This window comes from Sodiomyces alcalophilus (assembly GCF_042370955.1).
Source record: "Sodiomyces alcalophilus JCM 7366 unplaced genomic scaffold ACRALscaffold_4, whole genome shotgun sequence".
Classification (NCBI taxonomy): domain Eukaryota; kingdom Fungi; phylum Ascomycota; class Sordariomycetes; order Glomerellales; family Plectosphaerellaceae; genus Sodiomyces; species Sodiomyces alcalophilus.
The window spans coordinates 2,547,687-2,569,619 of NW_027263535.1; the positions used below are offsets into that span (position 1 = coordinate 2,547,687).

The following is a 21,933-nucleotide window of genomic DNA, read 5'->3' on the forward strand; positions in this document are numbered from 1 at the left end:
ACAAGCAGCGGCTTCAATCCGCCAACCGGTAGCTCACTAGCGTATCAACGCGGTGATTGCTCGTGCTGAATCCGCGCAGCTGCACCCTCTCGCCGTTGGCAATCTCCTTGGCATCGCTGTCGCCCCATTCTACCGGCACTTCGCTGTCGGCGTCGGCGTATACTAATACGTTGAAAGTGCAATCGCCTGCTAGCTGTGGGAGGAAGGTCACGGATGCGGTGATTTGGCGGAAGAGCGCGGCGATTTCGTCTTGGATCTCCTTCTCGGTCTTTTCGGGTTGAGGGGCGGTGGAATTGGCTCTGTAGGAATCGGGCGTCAGTCAAAGTGGATTAAGACCCGTGGTTAAATACATACCCAGGACCAGCGTTCTCCTGATCTGCATCCCTGGTGGCACCCTTTGATCTTGAAGGTTTGGGGTTCCCTAGAATTTGGACCTGCCGTTATTTTCCATTAGTCGGTCTGCGCCATCGTCGGGCAAAAAGGTTGTACGGACGTCAAACTGCCACCTCTCCACGTTCTCGCCAGTGTCCTTGTCGGTGACGACGATGACTAGCTTGGAGATTTTTCCATATTTCATCCATCTGTCCAGCTGGCTCATGATCTTTTTGATGTATGCCCTGACCTGGTCATCGGCGGAGACTGCGCAAAAAGTGTGGTTCTTGTCAGCTTCACGTTGCACGGGGCATGCCGCCAGCCTTGCGACTGCGCTACACCGGGCGGCGGGAGAAGCGGCGAAAACGAACCGAGCATGTTGAGGCCATATTTCTTGACACTTCCGGAGCGACAAGGTGGTTAGCTGGGCTTTGTCGTATATAGGCGAGACTGGGGGTTTCCGTAGACAACGTACGCGGTGAAGTCTTCGGCTGGGTAGACACCTCGCTGGAATCTACCATAGGGTTAGCTCCGATGGGCGTTTACGTTTTAGGGGAGCCCGGGGTCATCGCACAGGATAGTATGAATCGAGTATTGGAACTGTTCAGCGATCAGAGATGATCAGAATGACAGTCAGTCGCATCCCATCCGTTTTCTCGGAATGCTTGGGAATGTCATCTGTTTGTTGAGTCTCGACGTACAAACTCGGCGACAAGCTTGGCACTACCCCTGAGGGCAAGCTTGTGCACCTTGGAGCTATCTTTGTCCTTGCTTCCGTCTTTTGGGGCCATGTTGGATATCAGGTCGGCACTACGTCGAGGGCGCCGGAGGTTGTATGGGAAATCGGGATGGCAGGCGCTCGCGGTGTCTGTTGCTTCGTGGTTGGCACGTTTGTGTTTACTTTGTGATGGGTGGTTGCGGGGTGGACGGGACGGGGAGATATGGTAAGCCACATACCTACAAGCCACAACTACCGCGCCACTCCACCAAGGTACGCAACTGGCGATTACAAGTAATTATATGTATGTACAACTCCTCTGGAACTTCAAAACTCACAGGGTACCTAAGTACAACGTTCTGGTAGTTCGTCGAGACGGACAATTACAATCGTCTTTCCAATTCCCTCTCTTCCCATACACATACTTACCAGTGTGCCTTTGAGCTCCCCGCGGCATTTTCTTTCAACCAGAATAGAATTCCTATTCTGTCACCAGTCCTTTCAGCCGCGGCGAGGGTTGCAATAGGACGATGACAACATTCGCAACCCTCGAGCTTTTGCCTCTTCTCTTCCAAGAGAAAGAAGACAAAGACGGGAAAGCTGTCGGTTTCCATTGGATGTCTAAAAATATGGCTACTCTTTGTCGAAGCAGCCGCGATGGCCGTTTCCGGTGAATCTGGCTGAGTCGAGGGGGTTGGTTTGCCATCAGGCCCGTCCCAAAGAGTGTCTTTGTCTCCATTGTTACCACATCCCAAACTGGTAGGTTCAGGGACATCAATATCGCAAGGGAGCCCAACCTCGAGTCAAGTTGGAATGTTCCCTGGCCTTTGAATGTATGGGCTTTTGTTCGAGGACTCTGGCCATGCGGTGTTGTCTGTGATAAAGAAGACGAGGGTGTAAATAGCGCCGTCCAGCGTCCGACGTGCTCGCATCCCACACTCCAATAATCGTGATTAACTTACTCTGTCAAGCGTTCAGAATAACACAAACCAGCAGTTTCTTTGCAGCAGTTACAATAGAAATCGACAGACGATCTTGAAGCACCACGACTCCCCACGACTCCCCACGACTCCCACGACGGCGCACCAACATGTGTCTCCGAGAAATACGAGTCTTCCAGTGTCCCTCACGGGCGGGACCGGTGAGAGTACACACCGATAAGGTCAACGTCCTCTGTGCAGCACTTGAGCCATGCCCGGGCCATCTCTGGGAGCGCTGCGAAGTTTACTACAACTCCATGTGTCCCACATGCTCAGGACGGATCTCCTCTGTGCCGCCGGCCGCGATCCAGTCGTTTCGAATCAACTGGACACCGAGAGACAACAAGGAAGCACTCGACAACGAATGGGTGAAGAGATATGTGGGTGATTGGGCTAGCTTCATGAATCTGGTTCTCCATTCCCTTATCGTCTTGAACTCGAACGACGAGAGTGTCGTCACGTGGGAAACACTCCACCGGCTTCGCGAATCACTATCACAAGAGCAAGCATGCAAGGAGCATGGCCATCGGGCGCCTCATTGTCTCTGCGACGCCAACAAGTCGGAAATCAAGCAGTTTCTCTACAATGCCGCCTCAGCGGTACGGAACCGGGCAGCCTTGCAGATCATCAATCGGATCCGCTGGGCGCTGTGGAGGCTGGATGAGGCCGTCGACACGCCGGCACGCAGACTGGACATGGTCTACCATAGGGTTGCCTCCCAGCGAAGAGAAGCCGCACTCTTGGCGGATCGCCGTCGGCACTTTCGCTATTTCCGCGAGGGCCGCGGACGACATCGTCCTGTAGGGGCTGGGCAGCTTGCGTCCCGGCGGACGGCCATGCAAGAACTATGGGCGGACGCATTGCAGCGGGTCAATGGGGTCCAGGCGCCGCCGCCAGGAGACGCGGTTGGCTATGTGGTGTGGGAGCTTATTAACCGGCGCCTCACTGTCCTGACCGTGATGGGGAACATGATGATGGAGGACGTCGGCGTCTCGGATGAGCGGCTGAAACTCGCCTACGAGCATATGCTCGCAATCCTGCCCGCCCGAGGGAACCGCGGCGCGAGCAACATACCGGAACTCGAAAGGTTGTCGACGAGGGTGACGCAAAACTTCCGGGGGGCCCGGCTACTCAACCAGATTCGCTGGGTCCGGGACGTCGCACACACCTGGCTCACTGAGACGAAGGAGGCCTGGAATCGAAGAGAAGCCACGTATCAGGCTTATGAGGCCTTCTTCAACCTATACACAGAGCCGCTCACGGGGCAGCAGCTGGAAGATTCCATCGCGAACGGCACCCACGGGACGGGTGAGGCTTGTCCAGTGTGCTATGGCCATTATTTCGACGGGGCCCCGGATCAGTCGCAGGTACAGGCCAGCCCAAATATGCGACCGTTACGGGCGAGGGCGGATTCGGATACCAGCGTGGATGATTCAATCCATCACCACGAACCTGCACGTCCTGAAGCGGAAACTCGGCCTCTCTGGGAGTTCTATGAGTCGGATGATAAGTATGAGGGAGGCGAGATACCTGTTAGAGTGAGCGCCTGCGGTCATGTGTTCGGAGCGAGGTGTCTGTTCCGGCTCTGGGTAGGTTCATCGGAAGGCAGAATCTGGACCTGTCCTCTGTGCCGGACGACGGCTAGCTGAATATGCGGACAAGCCTGGGCAAACGCGGCGGCGCGGACAAGTTACGTAGAGCTAGGTGCCATGGGTATGGGACAGCGGGACGAGGTCATTCTTAACCTGTTGGGGGTGTTTTTTTGTAGGCGTTGCAGGATAGATAGATTCATCTTTGGTCTCATGGAGATGAATTAGGGTCACGTACGAAGTATAGCATCATGAAAGCAGGTAATTACTCCGTACGAATACTTTGTACTTTACTTCGTCCTCGTCGTCAGCGGCGTAATTTGTAGGTACCAAGCCACTTACCTTCGTCTAAATGTGGCTGAACGTGGCGCTTATCTAGCGCTTGGCTAATCTGTCAACCAATCAGAAAAGTCATATCCTCGGCAAGGACGGCCTCGGATTGGTCACTTAATGCGCCGTCCCGGGCGTTCGGGTGGATCCCGCGCGTGCGTGGGACAGCGGTCGCATTCCGCTCTCCCAATGCGCGTTCCCATGTTTCCATGTTTCCAACCCTGCTTCGCTTCCTCCCGTTTTCCTACCCTCTGGGGGTTTTCCGTACTTGTCTTTTCCATCTTTCATTCTATGGGCCTTTGGTGTTCCCGCACCGGCATTTTCCATGTCATGGGACACGTGGCTCTGGGATATTTTTGAGCTGGTCATAAGCGAAAAAATCGCATGCTCAGCCACACAAGACCCTGATCCGTCATTCCAGAGGGTCTTTCTCGTACCAATTCGATCCAGCTCTGAGATAAACATGATTTTAAACGCTGCTGCAGGACAAAAACAGGCAAAAGGAAATAGTAAAGTGAAGTAAAATGCCGATGTCCGTCCTGCAAGATTAGGCGTGGGCCACGCGGACTGCGTGCGGGAGCTGCTACGGCTTTATTCCGCACTCGCTAACAAGACGCAATCCCAAACGAACCTCCAAGCACCCCTTCTAGGAAGGGATCGTCCCGTGTCCGTCGAAGCGGTGGGGGAAAGCCACTCTCCTTTCCATCATCGTGCCAGCCTCCCTCCGGCTCCGACGTCTTTTTGGGTCGCCTTTTTTTTTAACACGTTGAACAACCAGTGGCACGCACCCAACTCCAAGCTCTGTGCAGAGCTTTGATTTCACGGCTGACCGACCCACCTCCGAGCCAAGCGAGCAATAAGACGGGGTGCGGGCTAAGAAGTGCGTTGCTCTTGATGAGGCGCCATGTCAAGAGCCGTATAATTATCCACCCACTTCTATAGTGAAACTGCCTATTGGCCTTTCTCCCTTGAGCTTCTTTCCGAATACGTCCGTTTTCGCTTGCTCCTGCCTTCCTAAGTGGCTGCAGCTGGTACGTGACCACTGCTAGGCGGTTCCAAACTGATCTTTTCTTCTTCTTTTTGTTTTCTTTTCCTTCTCTTATCAGACGTCCCTTCCCAAGTATTACATGCATCTTGCCTGTCGACCCTTATTTAGCCATCACACTATTTCCCTTCCTGGGGTCGCCTTTGATAGCCTTGGCCTTGCTCACGTCACCACACCCTCTGAGCAAGTCCCATCTATCTGCAGCTGTCCCGACGACGTGTAAGATGGGGTTTCGTTGATCTGGCACTTTGATACCTCTGTTCTTAAAGCCCATTAGGAATACTTAAGGACACTGCGCCCTACACTTTTTTTTACCCGACTGGGCATGAGCGGTTCTTGGTAGAAAGCATTTGCGGAGCTTCGAGTACCTTCCGAACCCATTTCTGTCCTTCTCCATATTTCCTGTGCAGACCCAAGACCAAAGGATAGGATACATGTCTGTGGCATAGAACCCAACCCGGCTTGTTAATAACACCAAGCACGGGGAGGAAAGAGTATGGGCCGCTACCATGGGCTCCTCTCAAGAATCTACGATGCGCGACAATGCAACAATACGTCGCACTCCTTCAGATGAAGCAGCCGACCGCGATGAGTTTGTGCAAAACATGACCAACGGCGCCTACAAAGACTGGCCGAACAAGGCTGGGGTGAGTCCCTAGCCAACCCCTTCCCCTCTTTCCCCGTCGAGAGCGCGTCCTTCGGATATCTCCTCCGCGCCTGGTCGTGTTATTTTGGACAGTCAACTGACGCAAGGACTGTCCAGTTTGAGGGCCTCACGGAGGAGCGTGGCCCTGTACAACTGTCTGTCAAGGGAAATATTCCGGCCTGGGCCGCTGGTTCCCTCTACCGGACTGGACCGGGAGAATGCAAAGTCGAGGGCACCCCCAACGGAACAAAATATGTCTCGCACTGGTTCGATGGCTTCGCCCACACGCATAGATTTGATATCCTTGCCCCAGAGAACGGGACAAACGGGCCAGTGCGGGTCTTATATTCGTCCAGGCGTCAGGCGCAGCGGCTCGTTGAGGATATTCGGGCACGCGGGTTTGGTAACCACTACTCCTTCGGCCAGCGCCGTGACCCTTGCGTGGGGATCTTTTCCAAAATCATGAGCGTCTTTCGCAAAGCCCCTCCAAACTTGCATAACGTCGCGGTCATGGTGCACACCAACATGCCGGGATTTCCGGCGAGAAACAGCGATGGGGAAGGGGGAGCAGATGCAATATCCGGCGGCCATCGCAGCGGCATACACAACACGTGGTTGACGACCGATGCGGCGCAATTGGTCGAGGTAGACAGGGACTCGCTCGAGCCCATCGGCATGGCGAGGCAGACGACGCTCCATCCGGACCTCAAGGGCCCTCTTTCGTCCGCACATGCCCACCGCGATCCCGAGACGGGAGACGCATACAACTTCAACCTAGAGCTGGGAAAGACTTCGACGTACCGCATCTTCCGCGTCAACGCGGCCACGGGAACCACCGACATTCTTGCCACCGTTTCCAACCATGCCAGGCCCAGCTACATCCACAGCTTCTTTCTCACTGCAAACTTTGTCGTTCTGTGCGTTCCCGTGTCGCATTATTTCCTCAACGGTGCCAAGATGCCATGGGACCGGAACGTCCTGGACTCCATCGAGGAATTCGACGAAACCAAGTCATGCAAATGGCTCGTGGTCGACCGTCGCGGAAACAACGGTCTAGTCGCCGTCTTCGAAACGCCCGCCGCTTTTTTCTTCCACTCGGTCAACGCCTTCGAGGAAGCCACGGAAGACGGGACCGACGTGGTGTGCGACCTGATGGAGTACCCTAACCAGGACATTATAAAGAGCTTCTACTACGACATCCTCCTCGACCGGGATGGCGCAACCGGAGCGTTCTGGAACGAGAAGAACAGGATCCAGACGGCCCAGTCCCGCCTAGCCCGGTACCGGTTCCGGATTCCCTCGCCACCACCGAGCGGGACAGGAGTAGAGGCCGAGGTCGGAGGACGACGAAATGGGCCGATAACGGGCCAAGGCGAGCTCGTCTGGTCCATCCCGTCGCCGCATGCCGGTGAGCTGCCGGTCATCAACCCGGCCTACCATTGCAGGCGACACCGCTACGTCTACAGCGTGGCGAACCGCGGCCGCAGCACGCTCCTCGACAGTATCGTCAAAACGGACACGGTGACGCGCGAGGCACTGATCTGGAGCGGGCCTTGGGGCCATACGCCGGGGGAACCTATTTTCGTGGCGCGGCCGGGGAACGGAGACGGCGAGGGGGAGGTTGCGGAGGATGACGGCGTCATTTTAAGCGTGGTGCTGGACGGGAGCGCGCGGCAGAGTTATCTCCTGTGTCTGGATGCGAAGACACTGCTCGAGTTGGGCCGAGCCGAGTGTTCTTTTGCAATCCCTCTTGGTTTCCATGGCGTTCATGCCCCGGGTAGCATGCCATAGGGGTTTGTTCTTCGGGTTTCGTAGCGCATGCATAAGGACAATGTGGGTTGATGACGAAGCATAGCCTAGACTCGAGGGGGAATTCGAGCAGGCCTAGACTTTGAGCGACGCGTCGCTCGTGGTATGACACGCATGGTCCTCTTATTACTTGGCTGTGTGGTTTCTTGGAACGTAATGCCACTGCGGGTGCCATCTACTTCTCCCGACTTGCTGGATAAGAGATCCCAACATGAGAGGGTTAATAAACACCTCCCTATGCTTTGTACATATCACGGGTTAAAATTACACCGCAGAAGCATGCGCCCCGTCCTGTGTCCGGCCCTTTGGCCGAGGCCGGGCATCTTACGTTACCGCCATTCAGTCAGGATATGTAGCCAATGCTCCCAGGTCATTTCTCTTACGCTATCATTCCTATTCCTCTCCTTTCCATGTAACGTACCTTACCGGAGAAATACCAGGTGGGTCTGCGGGAGAGACGCATGTGAGAGGCTCCCCAGATCACTGCAGATCCATCGGAGCATTCTGTACTTGCCTATGCAGCTGTGTTTTACCCCGCAAATCTGGCCCAAGATACACGCATAAGCGGGCGGGACGATGATCCCGGGAGGGGTCCGCGGCCCTTTCTCCTCAACCTGGTGCGTCAAGGGGAACATAACGTGGAGGGGTATAACGGGACAGACGAGGAGATCGTGTGCATGGGAATTCAAGTTTGGGGTTGGGTTGGTGTTTAGTGAATAAGGTGGGGGTGATGCGGGGCCTGGAAGACCGTGTGGAGGGAGGGGAGGTGGGGGTGGAGATGGGGTAAGAGAGGGGATGCGAGGGGATAATTACCCCATGAATGGGAGCTTCTTCCTCCCTTGGAATTTGTGCGACGTGTAAGGATAATTTCCGACGCTGATCTGAAAGGTTGAATATCACAGGCTTCACTCCGAGGTGCGGCAAAGCGTCCAGTGTTGAGGTTTAGCCGTATGACATAACATCGATGCATACCTGGGCCAGGATTCTGTCTGCTCCTGGTTCAGCCAGAGCTAATGCCATGGACTTGCCAATGCCCTGGTGCCGCCGGCGGTTAGCCTTTGGTTCTGTAATGGAAGCTTCTCTAAGGAAGATAGGCCGTGATTTCGTTCGTTTCGTGTCTGCTACTCGACACCCTATTTCGTGAAGACGGCTCGCTTGATATGAGGGAGTCTTGACTCATCACCCGGATTGTCAAGAACCCGTCGGAATTTTTGCTTGGTGACTGTACATGATGACAGGAAGACCACTTTCAGGGCAAGACATCATGCGAGTACTTGTACGATGCTACCCTAATCCCCACGCCAGAATCCAGCATTGGGAGCTGGCCAACGGAATCCCTGTCCGCTGTCTAAACGGGACCGGTTCCACAGCTAGCGGTCTGTGGGGTAATGCAACTCGGGCGTTTGACCCATTGGTGGACTGACTTCAATATGGGGAAATCATGCGAGAGTACCCCGCTATTTGCTGGCCACGAACATACCTAGAGCCAATCGCTTATGCAGCCCCAAAGTGGGGGTTAAGGCGTTGCGTGCACTCACCCCACGAACACCACGCACTCGGCCAGCTCGTGGATCAATCACGACGAATAGTGCACAGAGCCTCCGTCAACATTCTACCTCGACGGCTGCCATCGTTTCGGAGACTTCTCTGGAAATGTTTGTGTGTGATAGAGGCAAGCATTCAAGGATTTGTCCTTATCGACGGAACCTCCTATCGGCAGGACGTGACCATATTGGAACAAGGGACGCTATGATGTGCTGTGTATATATACTCATTGACTCTCTCTTCCCCACCCTTCCGTCATTGTTATGATTGCCGTTGCTGCTCTAGTTCCCTCTCAGTCGCCATCAGCTCAGCAAACCCCCCCAGCTGTTTCTTCAGCTCCTCGCCCTCGAGGAGCGCGCAAGGTTTCCTGGGCTCGCCGCCGTAGCCGTAAAACTCGGCCAAAGCGGCCTTTACGGAGACGAAGCCTCCCTGTATGGCGGTCCAGTCGCCACGAGCGACTATGGCCTGCAGCTCGCGGGCTTCGGCTAGCTCGCCCCGTTCCCACAGATCCATGAGACGAACGCAGGCGCGGGGGGCAATGTTGGCGGTACCGCCGATAATGCCTTGGCCACCTACGACAAGGGTCTGCAAGGTGAAGTCGACGCTGCCGCCGAAAGTGCGGAAGGGTTGCTGCGTGGTGGCCGCGTCGGCGGCGGCATGGGTGGACTGGGTTGTCTTCTTGGACGGTGATGTTGGCAAAGTAGTTGTTGTAGATGTGGCAGCGGCGATACGGGCGAGCTTGCCAGTGTTGCCGCATGTTAGCTTGACACCGACAATGTTCGGGTGATCAGCGAGGGCGATGATGACATCGGAAGAGAGGTCGAGGCCGCTGCAGACGCCCGGGAAGTTGTAGACGAGAACAGGTATTGGGCTGGCGTCTGCCACGTCGCGGAAGTACTGAAGGATGTGGTCGGTGGAGAGGAGGCTGCCGTAATATGCTGGGGGTAGCACCAGAGTGTAGTCGCCTCCCGAGGCAGCGGCGTCTTTGCAGAGCTGAATGGTCTCGCGGGTGGACTGGGCACCACATCCGACAATGAGAGGGATGTGAGACTTCCCTGCAGCGTCAAGTGCGTTACGGGTCGTGCGGGTGACAAGCTGGCGCTCGGCGCGGTCGAGATGCACGGCCTCGCCGTTGGAGCCGTGTGTGACGAGACCGGCCACACCCGCCCGGGCTAACCGGGTGGCGTGGGAAGCGGTGGTCTCTACATCGATGGAGTCGTCGGAGCGAAAGAAGGCCACGGTGGGAACGTAGATGCCGGGTATCAGGGGCCGTGCTACGGTGGATTGTTCCGAGGCAGGGGTAGAGGGGGCCCAAGTCGAATGACCATTGAGGGCCGGGTTGCTACCAAGAGCTGATGGCGACATGACTGTGGATGTTGAAATGTTGAAATGTTGAAATCAGAACAAGATGTATCTGCTTGCGTTGATGGTTCTGGAGAAGTGCCTCGTGACGATGGGAAGGTAAGGGGTTGAAGAAGCTGTAGACGTTATGAGGCGAGGGAATCGATCAGTCGAGGTAGAGGAAACTTGGGATCTTCCTGGGTCCTTTTCGTCCCTTCAGAAACCTGTTCACCCACTAATGGAGAGGAGTTCCTGCCCGAGTTGAATTACGTACGGGTGTCTGTAGCCGTGTAGCTGTACGCGGGGAAGCATGAACCTTGGAGATGTGGAAGGACAACTGGTAATGGCTCGAGCCGAGACTGCGGACATGGACGAAATATTATATGGCGGATGGCGGAACGGCTCGGGAAATATTATGAGACATCGCTCGATTATCGGATAGCCCCGGCAATGCCTCCCACGCTGACTGGGTTTAAATGCCTCCTTTTAATTCGATCATGATTAATAACTACGCTGTCTTGATTAAATAGACCGTGCCTAAGGAGGAAAAGGTGGTGGTGGGGTTTTAGGGTCGTCCCTGCCCCCGCCAAACCTCCCACCCCCACGCAAAGAAGATGGTTCGGCTCAAGAGAGGCAGTCGGGGTGAACAACAGTCAGATGCCATAGCCTCACCTAACCATACATGGTAAGCGACTTTATTCAGACTGATGGAGGCGTGCTAGCTCCCCTGGCCGAGACTTTTAGGTGCAGTGAACTAGGAGGGACGGATCGGTAAAGTTGGGGTCAAAGAGCGGAAGCCGGCTGTGTGGTGCAACATGGGCCATTTCCATTGCACCCCCACGCAAAAACGCCGTCCATCGGAAGAGGGGAGACGGGGTGAAGCGCGGCGTTGTACCATGTACATACGATGTATGTAGATAGATGTCCGGGGAATCACACGAGGAATGGGGAATGAAGGTGTACAACACGTAGGCATTCATACTTCGTACATTGCATACCTAGTGCCGGTGTGTGCAGGAACGGCATCTTTAGGTTTCTTGTTAAAGGGTCAGCTTCTAGAACCTCTGGCGATCATACATACATAGGTACCTACCAAATGACTACCGATATCTGTACCGAGTACAACGTACGTTTAGGTGTACCTAGGGAGTACGAATACGTTGTACACAAAGGCCAACACGACGCGACCGTTCTGGCCTGATAACAACTTGCAATTTAATTGACAACCCAACTAACCCCTCTCTATTTCCATCGGGAACCTACCGGAGCCCTGGGCTCTGCTTGACTCGAGAATGAGGAGCCTGGCTGATGGAGACGAGTACATATGGAGACAAAGAAAAGGTGATATCCCTGACCTAGTGGCCCCATTACGAGTGGGAACCCCAGGCTTCGTTGGGACTGCGGGGGGTTGTATTTGTCCTATTATTCATCAGTTTTCCAGCCTCTGGTCCCAATGTTAGTCGCGGTTTTTATTTCCCCGTGGGGGCCAACGAAGAACAGGAAGAGCACGCATGGGGTCCAAGGCACGAAGAACAGGGGGGAAAAAAGCCCACTCTTATTACTGACTTGCAAAGTGAGTTACGAAAGCAATTCATTCCAAGGATAGGGATCGGTCTCTTGGGCTACTGATTCCTTATCAGCACACCGACCCAAACATGGTTCCAACGCCCGTCCATCCCACGCCGTCACCTGGACCCATAGGGCTTCAACTGCCTTCTGCGGGCTGATACCGCTGTACAGATCCCCTCGGGTCATTTCTCCGGCCTGTCTCGTGGGGTTGCAAATCCCCAGACCAATCCACGCCGGAGACCTGAGCCCGGGCCTGGAACCACGATTCTCACGTCCTGTAACCCTCACCGCCTCCCTCCCTCACCCCCGTGGGCTAATAATCAACCTCGGAGGTGTCACACCTTCCACTCACCGGCATCTGGACAAATTGATGAATGAGAGCGCATTCCCAAGCTGTCAACGATGGCCACTACATTCCGTGCTACTTACGTAAGGATCAAGTTGGAGCTGAGGTTTCTTTTCCTATTGTTTCCGATGGTTTCCCGACGCTCGACGCGGTGACGCCTGACACCACATCTCGCCATCCCCCCATTCTTTTTACTTCCGTGTCTGTCCTCTCCCTCCTCCACGCCTCTGCTCCCGACATTGTTATTATAGTCTGTTCTTCTTTTGACGCTTCTGTTCCATTTCTTTTCTTTTTCCCCCCTTTACTCTCGCTTTCCTGCGTCCAATGTCGTGCATACCTGGTCTCTCTTGGCCGCTTCTGCCTCTTGTTGGAGCCTCATAGCGGTTTCTTATGCGTGTCGACCAATCGAACTTTCGCTCTACCCTTCCACTCAGTTGTTCCTCCTGATCGAAATTCTGGCTCGAATCTCCCATTTTACTTTCGGCAAATGAAAAACATGGAGCGTCACGTCGCCGACATGACCTTGGAGCTTCTAACCGGCAACAGTCTCCTGGGACGTTACAGGGACCGGCAATCGCGTTCGGAGTCGACTACGTCGTCATGGATACCATCGAATTCTTCCTCTTCTCAATCGGGTCGGTCTGGAAACACTGCCGAATACCCATCTACAATTGTGACAACATCGCCTAGCGATCGTACCCTACTTCACCATGTCAATGACCATCAAAATGCTGGCTTGGGGCTGGCCCCGAGTTCCGTGTCGGATGACGGGCATGACGACATACGCACCTCCCTCGATAGCGCTTCTTCACCCGTATCTCTCGGCCACTCACATGGATCAGCACACATTCCGCTCCACAGAGTCCCGGAGACGGAAACTCTGAGGAGATTGACGGCCATGCCTATCCGACGAACATGGATGTGCCGGCCAGATAAAGAAGAGGTGGACCTCTCCGAGGACACCGGTGTCGAGGCTATCATGGTATACGAGCGGGGCAGGGTGCAGACGGGCCTCCAGCAGTGTGCTCGATGCCGGCGAGGCCAAGGCGTCTCCCCCGAGTGCGTCAAGATCAACGACATCCGTGACGGCACATGCAGCAATTGCCTGGCCGCGCGAGCACTGGGCCTTGCACGTGCACGTTCCGGCGCTGGAATGGGGCCGGGTGCCGCCACTTCTGGTCTGCACACGAGTCCGAGACCGCAGCGGAGCTACTCGCCCGAGAAGCAGCACCTCCTATCCCAGTCGGCCACCATGTCGCCGTCGGTGCCGCAAGAGGACCTAGTCGCCGTGTGGCGCGTGATAGTGGGGGTCCTTTCGAGGCAGCCCCGTGACCTGGACTACTGCGCGTGCTTCACCGACGAGGACGAGGACGACGAGACGCTGACGCCGGCACGGCGGATTGAAGATGCAGCCCTGTTGGTGGCACGGTCGGCGGACGAATGGGGACATCGCATCGAGGAACAGGGGGGGAGGGAGGGCCGCGCTCCCTCTACGTCGGCATCCTCGTCATCACGGCGGGCGTGGAAGACTGAGGCTGAGAAAGCCAAACTGATGAGGCAGGCGGCTCGGATACGACAGACGGCCTTGCGCATCGCTACCTGCGCGAGGATGTGGAGGGAAAAGCAAAAGGCGACTTGAGGAAGATTTACATGGAAGAAAGCGTTCATGCCGAGCGATACGAAGTATACGAAGTACACGAAGCACATGAAGTATATGAAGGACACGCCTCCGAAGTCCACGGCCAGTTGTAGGGTATCTACGTATGATAGCCCACCGCTGGATGTCTGTTTCGATATGATTCTATTAATTGATACTGGTTAACCAGTAATGGAACAATCATTGTCATTCCTCCTTGTTGATGCCGCTGATGGGCAGACGTGTTCCTATCAGCAGGACCTACTTAAAGACGCCCAGGTGATTCTGTCGATTGAAAAATCCACTGGGTGCGTCCATGGGGGAAGCGGGAAACGATCACACCGGAGATGACGGAAGCAGTTGGGAACCAAAAATGAGGCCTTCCACCTGCGGTTGTCGTGCATACGGAATACAACGTACTGCCTCTTCGCCGTGGCGGTAATCAGGGAAGTACAACGTACAACGTAAGCGGGGAGGCATTCCGTGTGTCCGGGAGACACCCCACCCCCGAACCACTGGGGTTCAACATCTTTATCCCCTCTTTTCCCCTCCTTTCCTCTCGCCCACGTTCACACGCGTGATCCGATCCTCCCCTCTCCACCTTTTGACACCCCGCTGTTCCCGCCTGCCCTGTGCAGGTAGGGGTATATAGGTGTATAGTGTGCAGGAAATGAACTTCCTACTGTTGGTGACAATGGGTCTACGAAGTACACCATTGACGGTAACAAGGGGGGTGCTACCCACAGGGGAGCGCTCTTTGCTCGCAGGACCATAGGATGGACGCTGACTTCGTAGCTAATCAGTGTGTTTGGTAGAAAGGGGCCAGCTTGAATTGAGTACCTAGGTACTTCCTGGGTAACCTCTGATACGGATATACGTACCATTGTAAGTACGTACTTCGTACATCATGGCTTAGGTGCAGGCTAGGCACCGGTATTCCCAGCGAAGCATGTAACTGACCGAGCCCGGGGAGAAATCTGTCGGTGAAGAAAGGGAATGTAGGTACGAACCACAAAGTACCGTGGGTGCCCATTGAGTGCGGTGGGGGGCCAGCTGCTGACGTCGTCAAGTTGGCATTTTGTGCGTCAAGTTTCTCCAACTGAAAACTTGCCGAGTACCTACTGATACGCAAAGCAAGGACTGCGTGATCAATATTCTTACGTCTAACTTTGCCTGTAATCCGCTGTCCGATCATTGTTCGTCTAACGGCCATATATAAGCAGCTCGTTGGGGCCGACAGAAAACCAATCGGTGTTTTTGTCGACGAATATGGTCTAGGATATCGCCCTTTGGTCTCACGTATCAAATTATGATTTTCCCCTCGATACCTCGGTTGAATCGAAAGTGAGTCGAAAGTCGTATTGCTATCTCTTGCGAGGTACCTATGTACTTGGTAACTAAAAGAAAGGACAAAAGCGGAAATCATGAAATAATGACATTGCGTGCACGTTGTAAAAAAAAAAAAAAAAAAAAAAAAAAGGGAAAAGAAAAGAAAAGAAAAAGTTCCCCACACTGCCTGGATCTCCACGTGATAAAAGCTTCATGCGAGTCGACTTGTTTGAGGCTGGGTAGAAATACCCTGTAACTGGAATCTGGAATTTTCCCAGGACTACATATACGCAACCATACCTACGATAAAACTGCGCACATGGGAGAACATAAGACGAGGAACGCAGCCATTACAGCTAGCAGCAAGACAAACCAATCATGGGCGGTTTAGAAATACAATATCAGATAGCTAAAGCAATAGAGAGTGGCGATAGTTATTATAGTCGGACAAGAAAACAAGACGATATCGCAGGATGAGTCTGCCCGCACTTCAGTCGGAATCTACATCCACAACAGGGCGACGACGACCACTCCTGCCATCTCCACCTTCAACAACTTACTCGTTTAAAAAACCATGCTGCCTTAACAACTCCCTTTTGCCATCATCTTCCAACGCATTGAAGATTACCACCAAGTCAAGACGATGAGCCAGGAATATGCACACGTCGACAAGCCCACCAACACCGCCTAATGCTTCGGTAAAATCGCGCTCAAGGGTTTTCACCGCCTTGGAGATAAGAGGCTCGTTTGGGCGTGCTGACAAGGCATACAACGCGGCCTCCAGAGGATCGCGAGCCAAGGGATCCGCGTCCCTCCTGCGGTGACGCCGTGCAGGAGCGCTATTGAGACGATCGTTTCGAGGTGCGAGCGAGCCTGAGCTGCCGCCAGGATCGCGTTGCCGACTGGTCCGGGGTCGTTTCGTAGCTGCTGGCGTTGACGCCGCCTGCCGACGCTTGCGTCGATCTAGCTCGTGTACGTCTACGATATTCTGGCCCGGCACGAACGGTTCTTCATCACGGCCCGCAGAAGCTGATGGTCCTGGGACGTCGCGCTCGATACGGTCCTTCCTCGCCACCTGCGACTGCTTGGACGACGAACTGGCACTGGCTTGGGACGCCGAGGCCTGCAAGGCGGGAATTTGATTGTTTGTGGTGTTGCCGGATGTCTTGCTGCCGCCAGGGATGTCGTTTTTGATGGCGTCCGTCGGTTGTGTGGTGGCCTGCGGATTGGCCATTGCGTTATCTTGGGATTCATCAGGCCAAATGTTGGGCAGAGAGCCCTCCATGACCTCCTCCACGGTGAGAGAACTTATGGACGGGGGTTCATCAGGCCAAATGTTGGGCAGAGAGCCCTCCATGACCTCCTCCACGGTAAGAGAACTTATGGGCCTCATGTTGATGTATTCGTAGGTACGTAGCAGCTAATTCGACGTTCTACAGTAGAAAAAGGAAAGTTGCAAAAGTGTCCTTTTTTACATTCGTAAGACGATACCCCGCATAACGGATCGGCTAGATTTTCTCCCGGGTGAAATTTGGGTGAAAAAGTCACCATCTTGTTGAGATTGTCGAACGCGACAACTACGAAGTACGAAGTAAATGAATGGAATTATCCAACGGGCGCTGGAGCGAGGGAGCACGCTAGGTACGACCGAAGTGTAGCGTGTACTTGGTAGGTAGCTGATTTCAACTGATAAGGAAACACGCTAGTAAAAACCCAAAACAGATTCTCGCAAATCATTGGTCCAAAACTTGTATACCATACCAAATCGAGCGCCTGTCGATGGCATACGAAGTATTGCCGTTTTTCCTAACTTTGTATGTTCGTGCATGTTAATTGATGGTATTCTGGCGTGGAGTACTTACACCCCTATATTATCGCTGGATACTGCAGTGCAGGCTATGAAAGCATTCGCAGGAGAGGGACAATACCTAGTTAAATGTCTCCCTGAACTCGGAGTAACCTTGTCTACGACAGTTATTACGCCGATTAGCTCCTGGGGCTCCGCTGGCATTTCCCTAAAAGCAACAAGCTCCAGGGGCAAAGTATTTTGGAATTTGATCTCTTTGGTATCCGGAACCATCTACTTCTGCTCATGGGCTATTATAAGGTGCTCTACCCACGAAGACTGGCGTCCTTACGTCGGCGTAGTAACAACGGTGCAAACAAGATGTTTTAAGGGAGGCAAAAACAAAAGACCCGTCTCGCCTCTACGTGGGGGGACCTACTTAGGTCAGATCGCTTCCCCCAGACCAGCCCCGTTGAGATGGTCAATGCCGAAAAGTAGCCCGTATAGGTAACCTACCGCGACGTTGAATGATACCTGTACTCAGTACGCAGAAAAAAGACTAAAAAAAACTAAAACTTGGTGTGCTACGAGGTGGAATGATGAAGCTGGTTTACGGCGGCCATGATTGGATAAGGGACCCCATATTTGGGCCGACAAAAGCCCCAGAAGGGCCGGACGCGAGAGAGGAGCAAGACTTCTCCAGATATGGAAAGGGAATACCAGGAATTAAGGTGGGAGATGGAACTAGTGTGTTGCTGGTTAGAGTTGATGCTGGCAGTGATGTTATTAGCAATGTTTGCACGGTGAGAGCAAGCGGGAAAGAAAGAAAGAAGGGGGAGAATATGGCGCCCCCGATTTCCTCTCCCCAGCTTTTCAATAACCTCGGACAATTGACCCAATCCATCCATGCAACTTCTCGTCCGTTGACTATCGCCATGATTATCAAGGGGACGAGTCAGGTCGTACCCCCACGTAGCGCATAGGACCCCCGCGTAGAGAACGCTACGTTGTGCCGTGGGGCAGATTCCCCACGACATCCCCAGGTTTCTCTCTGCCGGCGCGGCCAAGTCGGGGGTTCTATACTGGGCACCCCTGGCTCGAGCTCGGAGTTCGAGTTCAGACCTTCAGGGCTTTTGGGCCCATCCTACCACACTTCTTTTTTTACTCGTCGGACGATTTGTTTCGTCTGAGCTCAACTCAACCTGGGATTTCCTCCTTAGACCCCCACCATCGACATTGTTGTGATCCAGCTGCCTGGGTCGTGAAGGTCACCAGAGTCGAGCAAGAGAGCCAGGAGAGGTCATCGGGGAACATCCAACAATATAAATTGCGCGAGGCCGTCATAACCCACGATCTTTCCATACCGGCTCAGCTCGTCGACTTGACTGCCAATCAACCACCTTTTTAATCTTACGACCTCGCTCTTTCGAGGCCCTCCTGTCGTCCTTGTTCTCCTCTCCTGCCCCTTGGATTGTCTGTCCTTCCCACGGTCTTCCTAGGAAGAGAACAGACGGACGACGGCGTGCAGTATCTTTTGTTTATCGCGCGCCACTCCCACCATGTCTGGCATTTCCAAGGTCGAAGATGCGGCCTCTCAGCACCATACCGACGAGGCCGACGTCGAAATGAAGAAGAATTTGGCTGTCCAGGGAAAAGGTGGCGACCTTGCAGCCAGGATCATTGGTGACCAGCAGATCGAGGTGACGGAGGAAGACGTATGCACATTCTCCCCTGCGATTCCCCCCTCTCCACTTTCTGAACTCATCACTGACCGAGAATATCAGAACAAACGCATTCGTCGCAAGACAGACAAGCGTATCCTCTCTGTGCTTGTTTGGGTCTACTTCCTCCAGAGTAAGCTAAAGCGATCCCCCATGGACCGATGCGTTCTTGCACGTACGGAAGGTTAACGGCAGAGAAAGTTTTGGATAAATCCGTGCTCGGATACGGCGCCGTCTGGGGCCTGCGGGAGGATTGTAACCTGAGCGGCAACGAATACTCCATGGTCAGCTCCATCTCGGCCATCGCCCAGCTGGTCTGGCTGCCGTTCTCGTCGTGGCTCATCGTCAAGGTGCCGCACCGCATCCTCATGCCTTGCCTCGTGCTGGGCTGGGGCACGGCGCAGACGTGCATGGCGGCGTGCAACGACTACGGCGGCCTGCTCGCCACGCGGTTCCTGCTGGGGCTCTTCGAGGCGGCCTGCCTGCCGCTGTTTTCGGTCATCACATCCCAGTGGTACCGCCGGGCCGAGCAGCCCATGCGGGTGGCGTGCTGGTATGGCACCAACGGGCTGGCGACCATGTTCGCGGCGGGCGTCTCGTACGGCTTCGGCCAGGTCAACGGCGCCATCGCGTCGTGGCGTATCCTGTTCCTCTTCGCCGGCCTCATCACGGTTCTCACGGCGCCGGTGGTCTACTGGGTCATGGACAACGACGTCTCGTCGGCCCGGTTCCTGTCCGAGAAGGAGAAGCTCCAGGCCATCGAGCGGCTGCGAGCCAACCAGACCGGCACCGGTAGCCGCGACTTCAAGTGGGGCCAGGCGCTGGAGGCGGTGATCGAGCCCAAGACGTGGCTCTTTGTCGGCATGGCGCTCTGCCTCAACGTCACGGCCATGGTCACCAACACGTTTGGGCCCATCATCGTCGGCGGGTTCGGGTTCGAACCGGCCAAGACGTCGCTGCTCAATATCCCGTTTGGCGCGGTCCAGCTGCTCATCATCTTCCCGTCGTCGTACCTCGCGCACCGGTTCCGCATCAAGTCGGTCTTCCTCGAGGCCATCCTGATGCCGGTCCTCGCCGGGGCCATCATGCTCTACCTGCTGGACCGCAGCCGCACGCCTCCCCTGCTGGCGGCCTACTACATGCTCGCGTTCCTCTTCGGCGGCAACCCGCTCATTGTCTCGTGGATGATCTCCAACATTGGCGGGGCCACCAAAAAGTCGGTCATCATGTCGCTGTACAACATTGGTGCGTCGGCCGGCAACATCATCGGACCTCTGCTCTTCAACTCGGACGACGCGCCGTATTACAGGCCGGGATTGGAGAAGACCATGGGTATCACGTGCGCGCTCATTGCCATTGTCGGTTTGCAGGTCGCGTGGCTCTTTTTCCTGAACAAGAGGCAAGAGCGCAGGCGCGTCAAGAACGGCAAGCCGGCCAAGCTTCGCGACCTCAGCATGGAGCACCGTTATGTCAGCAACAGGGAGGAGGGGGAGACGGGGGCTCCCCTCGGCGAGAACGCGTTTAAGGATCTGACCGACTCGAAGAACGATGAGTTTGTGTACGTGTATTAGCGGGTTCGGAAATTGGGTGAAGAGCGACTTGGGAAAGGGGAAAGAGGGGGTTGTAGGAGAAATGATTTATGTCCCAATAGGCAGACAGTACGGAGTACATAATACGATACATTCCACATGTGTGTACAACGTACGTGAACATGTAAGGTACCCATGTACCGTTTATCCCCATACAGTCACGCCTCCGACAGCTCATCGCTATAAAACCAAGTGTCGGTCGATTGGGATCTTGTCGCGCAGAGAACTCTTGAAATCGTGTGGAATACCTACGGAATCGTGGGCCCGTCGTAAAGTGTCGTGACTCGTCTGTCAGTTGAGGCTCCCTGGCTCTCCATCGCATTACAGGGTGCTGGGTGCTCGTCAAGCGGATTCTCTCGCAGGCGACCCATCAATCTCTTCGAGTTGTCGTTTTGTCGACCTTATTACTGTGCTGGAGAAAATGGGCAGCATGTCAAAGCGTGGCTAGGACCGGAGAAAAGATGTTGTTGGATTGGGTGGAGGTGTCGTGTGCAACCCGGAAAATTAAATTCCCGAACTTGCACCGTACATGTCGTTTCACACGATGCAAAGTGCCTCGAGACTTTTGCCATGACTGACCGCTTTCGTTCTTTCTCCCCTTCACCGAGTATTGCTCAATCCGCTCTTCTTGTGATTAGTCCTCGATCATTCTACTCTCTTCCACTAGCCAAGGCGTATCGTATTATTTCCAAGACGTCGGCCAAAGTCTGCATCTACATCAATACTATACCCTCCTGAGCGGTCGCAGGTCCAATTCAATCCTCCTTGAGAGTATCGACATGGCACCTAAGCGTCCGTGAGTTGCTGTATACGTTGTACGTGCTGCACCACCTAATCGACAGACGACGTAATTCCGTACCTACCGGTACCTTAAATATCGTTATCGCCGCGTTCACGGAAAACAAAATCCGTCCCACCAGACGAGGTAGGTACGAATAAGCTGCCCCGCCCCATGCTCAGCACATCCTTACGATCCCCGCACTCACAGGGACCTTCAGAGCTTTTTTAGTTTTTTTTTTCCGCATCCATCTACCGGTCATCGTTCGAATCCAAGTGCCATTTCGCCAATGGTCTATCGTCCCAAACGAAAACGACTTGGTCTACTGGACTCCCTTTTTCTCCTAGCTCGGAAAATGTACCACCGTATCCCATCGTTGGAGTGTACGTCAATGTCTGGACCATTGAGATCATTGTATAATGCCCCGTACAACGAAGCCATGGGATTTGCATACTGGTCGATTCGGTCAGCTCTCGGCCTCTGGCGGGGGAACCCGCACTTCTCTTATCTTCTACCCTTCCCCGGAACTAGGGCGGCATCCACTCCATTTCCAGTACACCCGTATTTACGCACGACTACTCCGTAGTGTAGACACTTGCCGGACAGCTGGACAGCCAACCTATACCTACCCTTGATAGGGTCGGCAAGCGCCTGGACAGCGTCCGGCGGGCGTTACGGCGTTAAGCCCCGAATTGTCATCTAACTTTACCCGCAGCTCTGTCATCCTTGGCATGACGCTGACGCTTGACGAGGTAATCCGGGGAGGGCCACCTAGGTACCCTATCACCATGCCTACTGCTACCG

General features: G+C 54.5%; 7 protein-coding genes across 7 annotated transcripts; 4 read left to right on the plus strand and 3 right to left on the minus strand.

Moving 5' to 3' along the window:
* Positions 1–13: 13 nt before the first annotated feature.
* ACRALDRAFT_2104870 (uncharacterized protein) lies at positions 14–1,163 on the minus strand (the record flags this gene model as incomplete). The annotated part of the gene is made up of 7 exons (XM_071023214.1): positions 14–299; positions 337–434; positions 494–639; positions 744–772; positions 848–886; positions 947–972; positions 1,074–1,163. The coding sequence occupies 7 exons, from the start codon at positions 1,161–1,163 to the stop codon at positions 14–16; spliced, it is 714 nt and encodes a 237-aa protein (XP_070875096.1).
* Positions 1,164–2,180: 1,017 nt separating this feature from the next.
* ACRALDRAFT_2027704 (uncharacterized protein) lies at positions 2,181–3,719 on the plus strand (the record flags this gene model as incomplete). Its single annotated transcript, XM_071020486.1, has 1 exon — positions 2,181–3,719. The coding sequence occupies one exon, from the start codon at positions 2,181–2,183 to the stop codon at positions 3,717–3,719; it is 1,539 nt and encodes a 512-aa protein (XP_070875097.1).
* A 1,824-nt stretch (positions 3,720–5,543) lies between these two features.
* ACRALDRAFT_1070782 (uncharacterized protein) lies at positions 5,544–7,471 on the plus strand (the record flags this gene model as incomplete). Its single annotated transcript, XM_071017798.1, has 2 exons — positions 5,544–5,681; positions 5,798–7,471. 2 exons carry the CDS (start codon positions 5,544–5,546, stop codon positions 7,469–7,471), a joined length of 1,812 nt encoding a protein of 603 aa, XP_070875098.1.
* Positions 7,472–9,141: 1,670 nt separating this feature from the next.
* Positions 9,142–10,628, minus strand: ACRALDRAFT_2123009 (uncharacterized protein). Its single transcript, XM_071023854.1, has one exon. It carries the CDS (start codon positions 10,397–10,399, stop codon positions 9,296–9,298), a length of 1,104 nt encoding a protein of 367 aa, XP_070875099.1. The 5' UTR covers positions 10,400–10,628; the 3' UTR covers positions 9,142–9,295.
* A 1,855-nt stretch (positions 10,629–12,483) lies between these two features.
* ACRALDRAFT_1063954 (uncharacterized protein) lies at positions 12,484–14,139 on the plus strand. The gene has a single exon (XM_071016882.1). It carries the CDS (start codon positions 12,787–12,789, stop codon positions 13,927–13,929), a length of 1,143 nt encoding a protein of 380 aa, XP_070875100.1. The 5' UTR covers positions 12,484–12,786; the 3' UTR covers positions 13,930–14,139.
* A 1,460-nt stretch (positions 14,140–15,599) lies between these two features.
* ACRALDRAFT_1063953 (uncharacterized protein) lies at positions 15,600–16,690 on the minus strand. The gene has a single exon (XM_071016881.1). The coding sequence runs from the start codon at positions 16,646–16,648 to the stop codon at positions 15,812–15,814; it is 837 nt and encodes a 278-aa protein (XP_070875101.1). The 5' UTR covers positions 16,649–16,690; the 3' UTR covers positions 15,600–15,811.
* Positions 16,691–18,600: 1,910 nt separating this feature from the next.
* ACRALDRAFT_1050650 (uncharacterized protein) lies at positions 18,601–20,333 on the plus strand (the record flags this gene model as incomplete). The annotated part of the gene is made up of 3 exons (XM_071015642.1): positions 18,601–18,756; positions 18,826–18,895; positions 18,964–20,333. The coding sequence occupies 3 exons, from the start codon at positions 18,601–18,603 to the stop codon at positions 20,331–20,333; spliced, it is 1,596 nt and encodes a 531-aa protein (XP_070875102.1).
* Between the last annotated feature and the right edge of the window lie 1,600 nt (positions 20,334–21,933).

Bases quoted from the DNA above. Each gene is read 5' to 3' on its own strand.
- ACRALDRAFT_2123009 (XM_071023854.1), bottom strand. From the start codon at position 10,399: ATGTCGCCATCAGCTCTTGGTAGCAACCCGGCCCTCAATGGTCATTCG.
- ACRALDRAFT_1063954 (XM_071016882.1), top strand. From the start codon at position 12,787: ATGGAGCGTCACGTCGCCGACATGACCTTGGAGCTTCTAACCGGCAAC.
- ACRALDRAFT_1063953 (XM_071016881.1), bottom strand. From the start codon at position 16,648: ATGAGGCCCATAAGTTCTCTTACCGTGGAGGAGGTCATGGAGGGCTCT.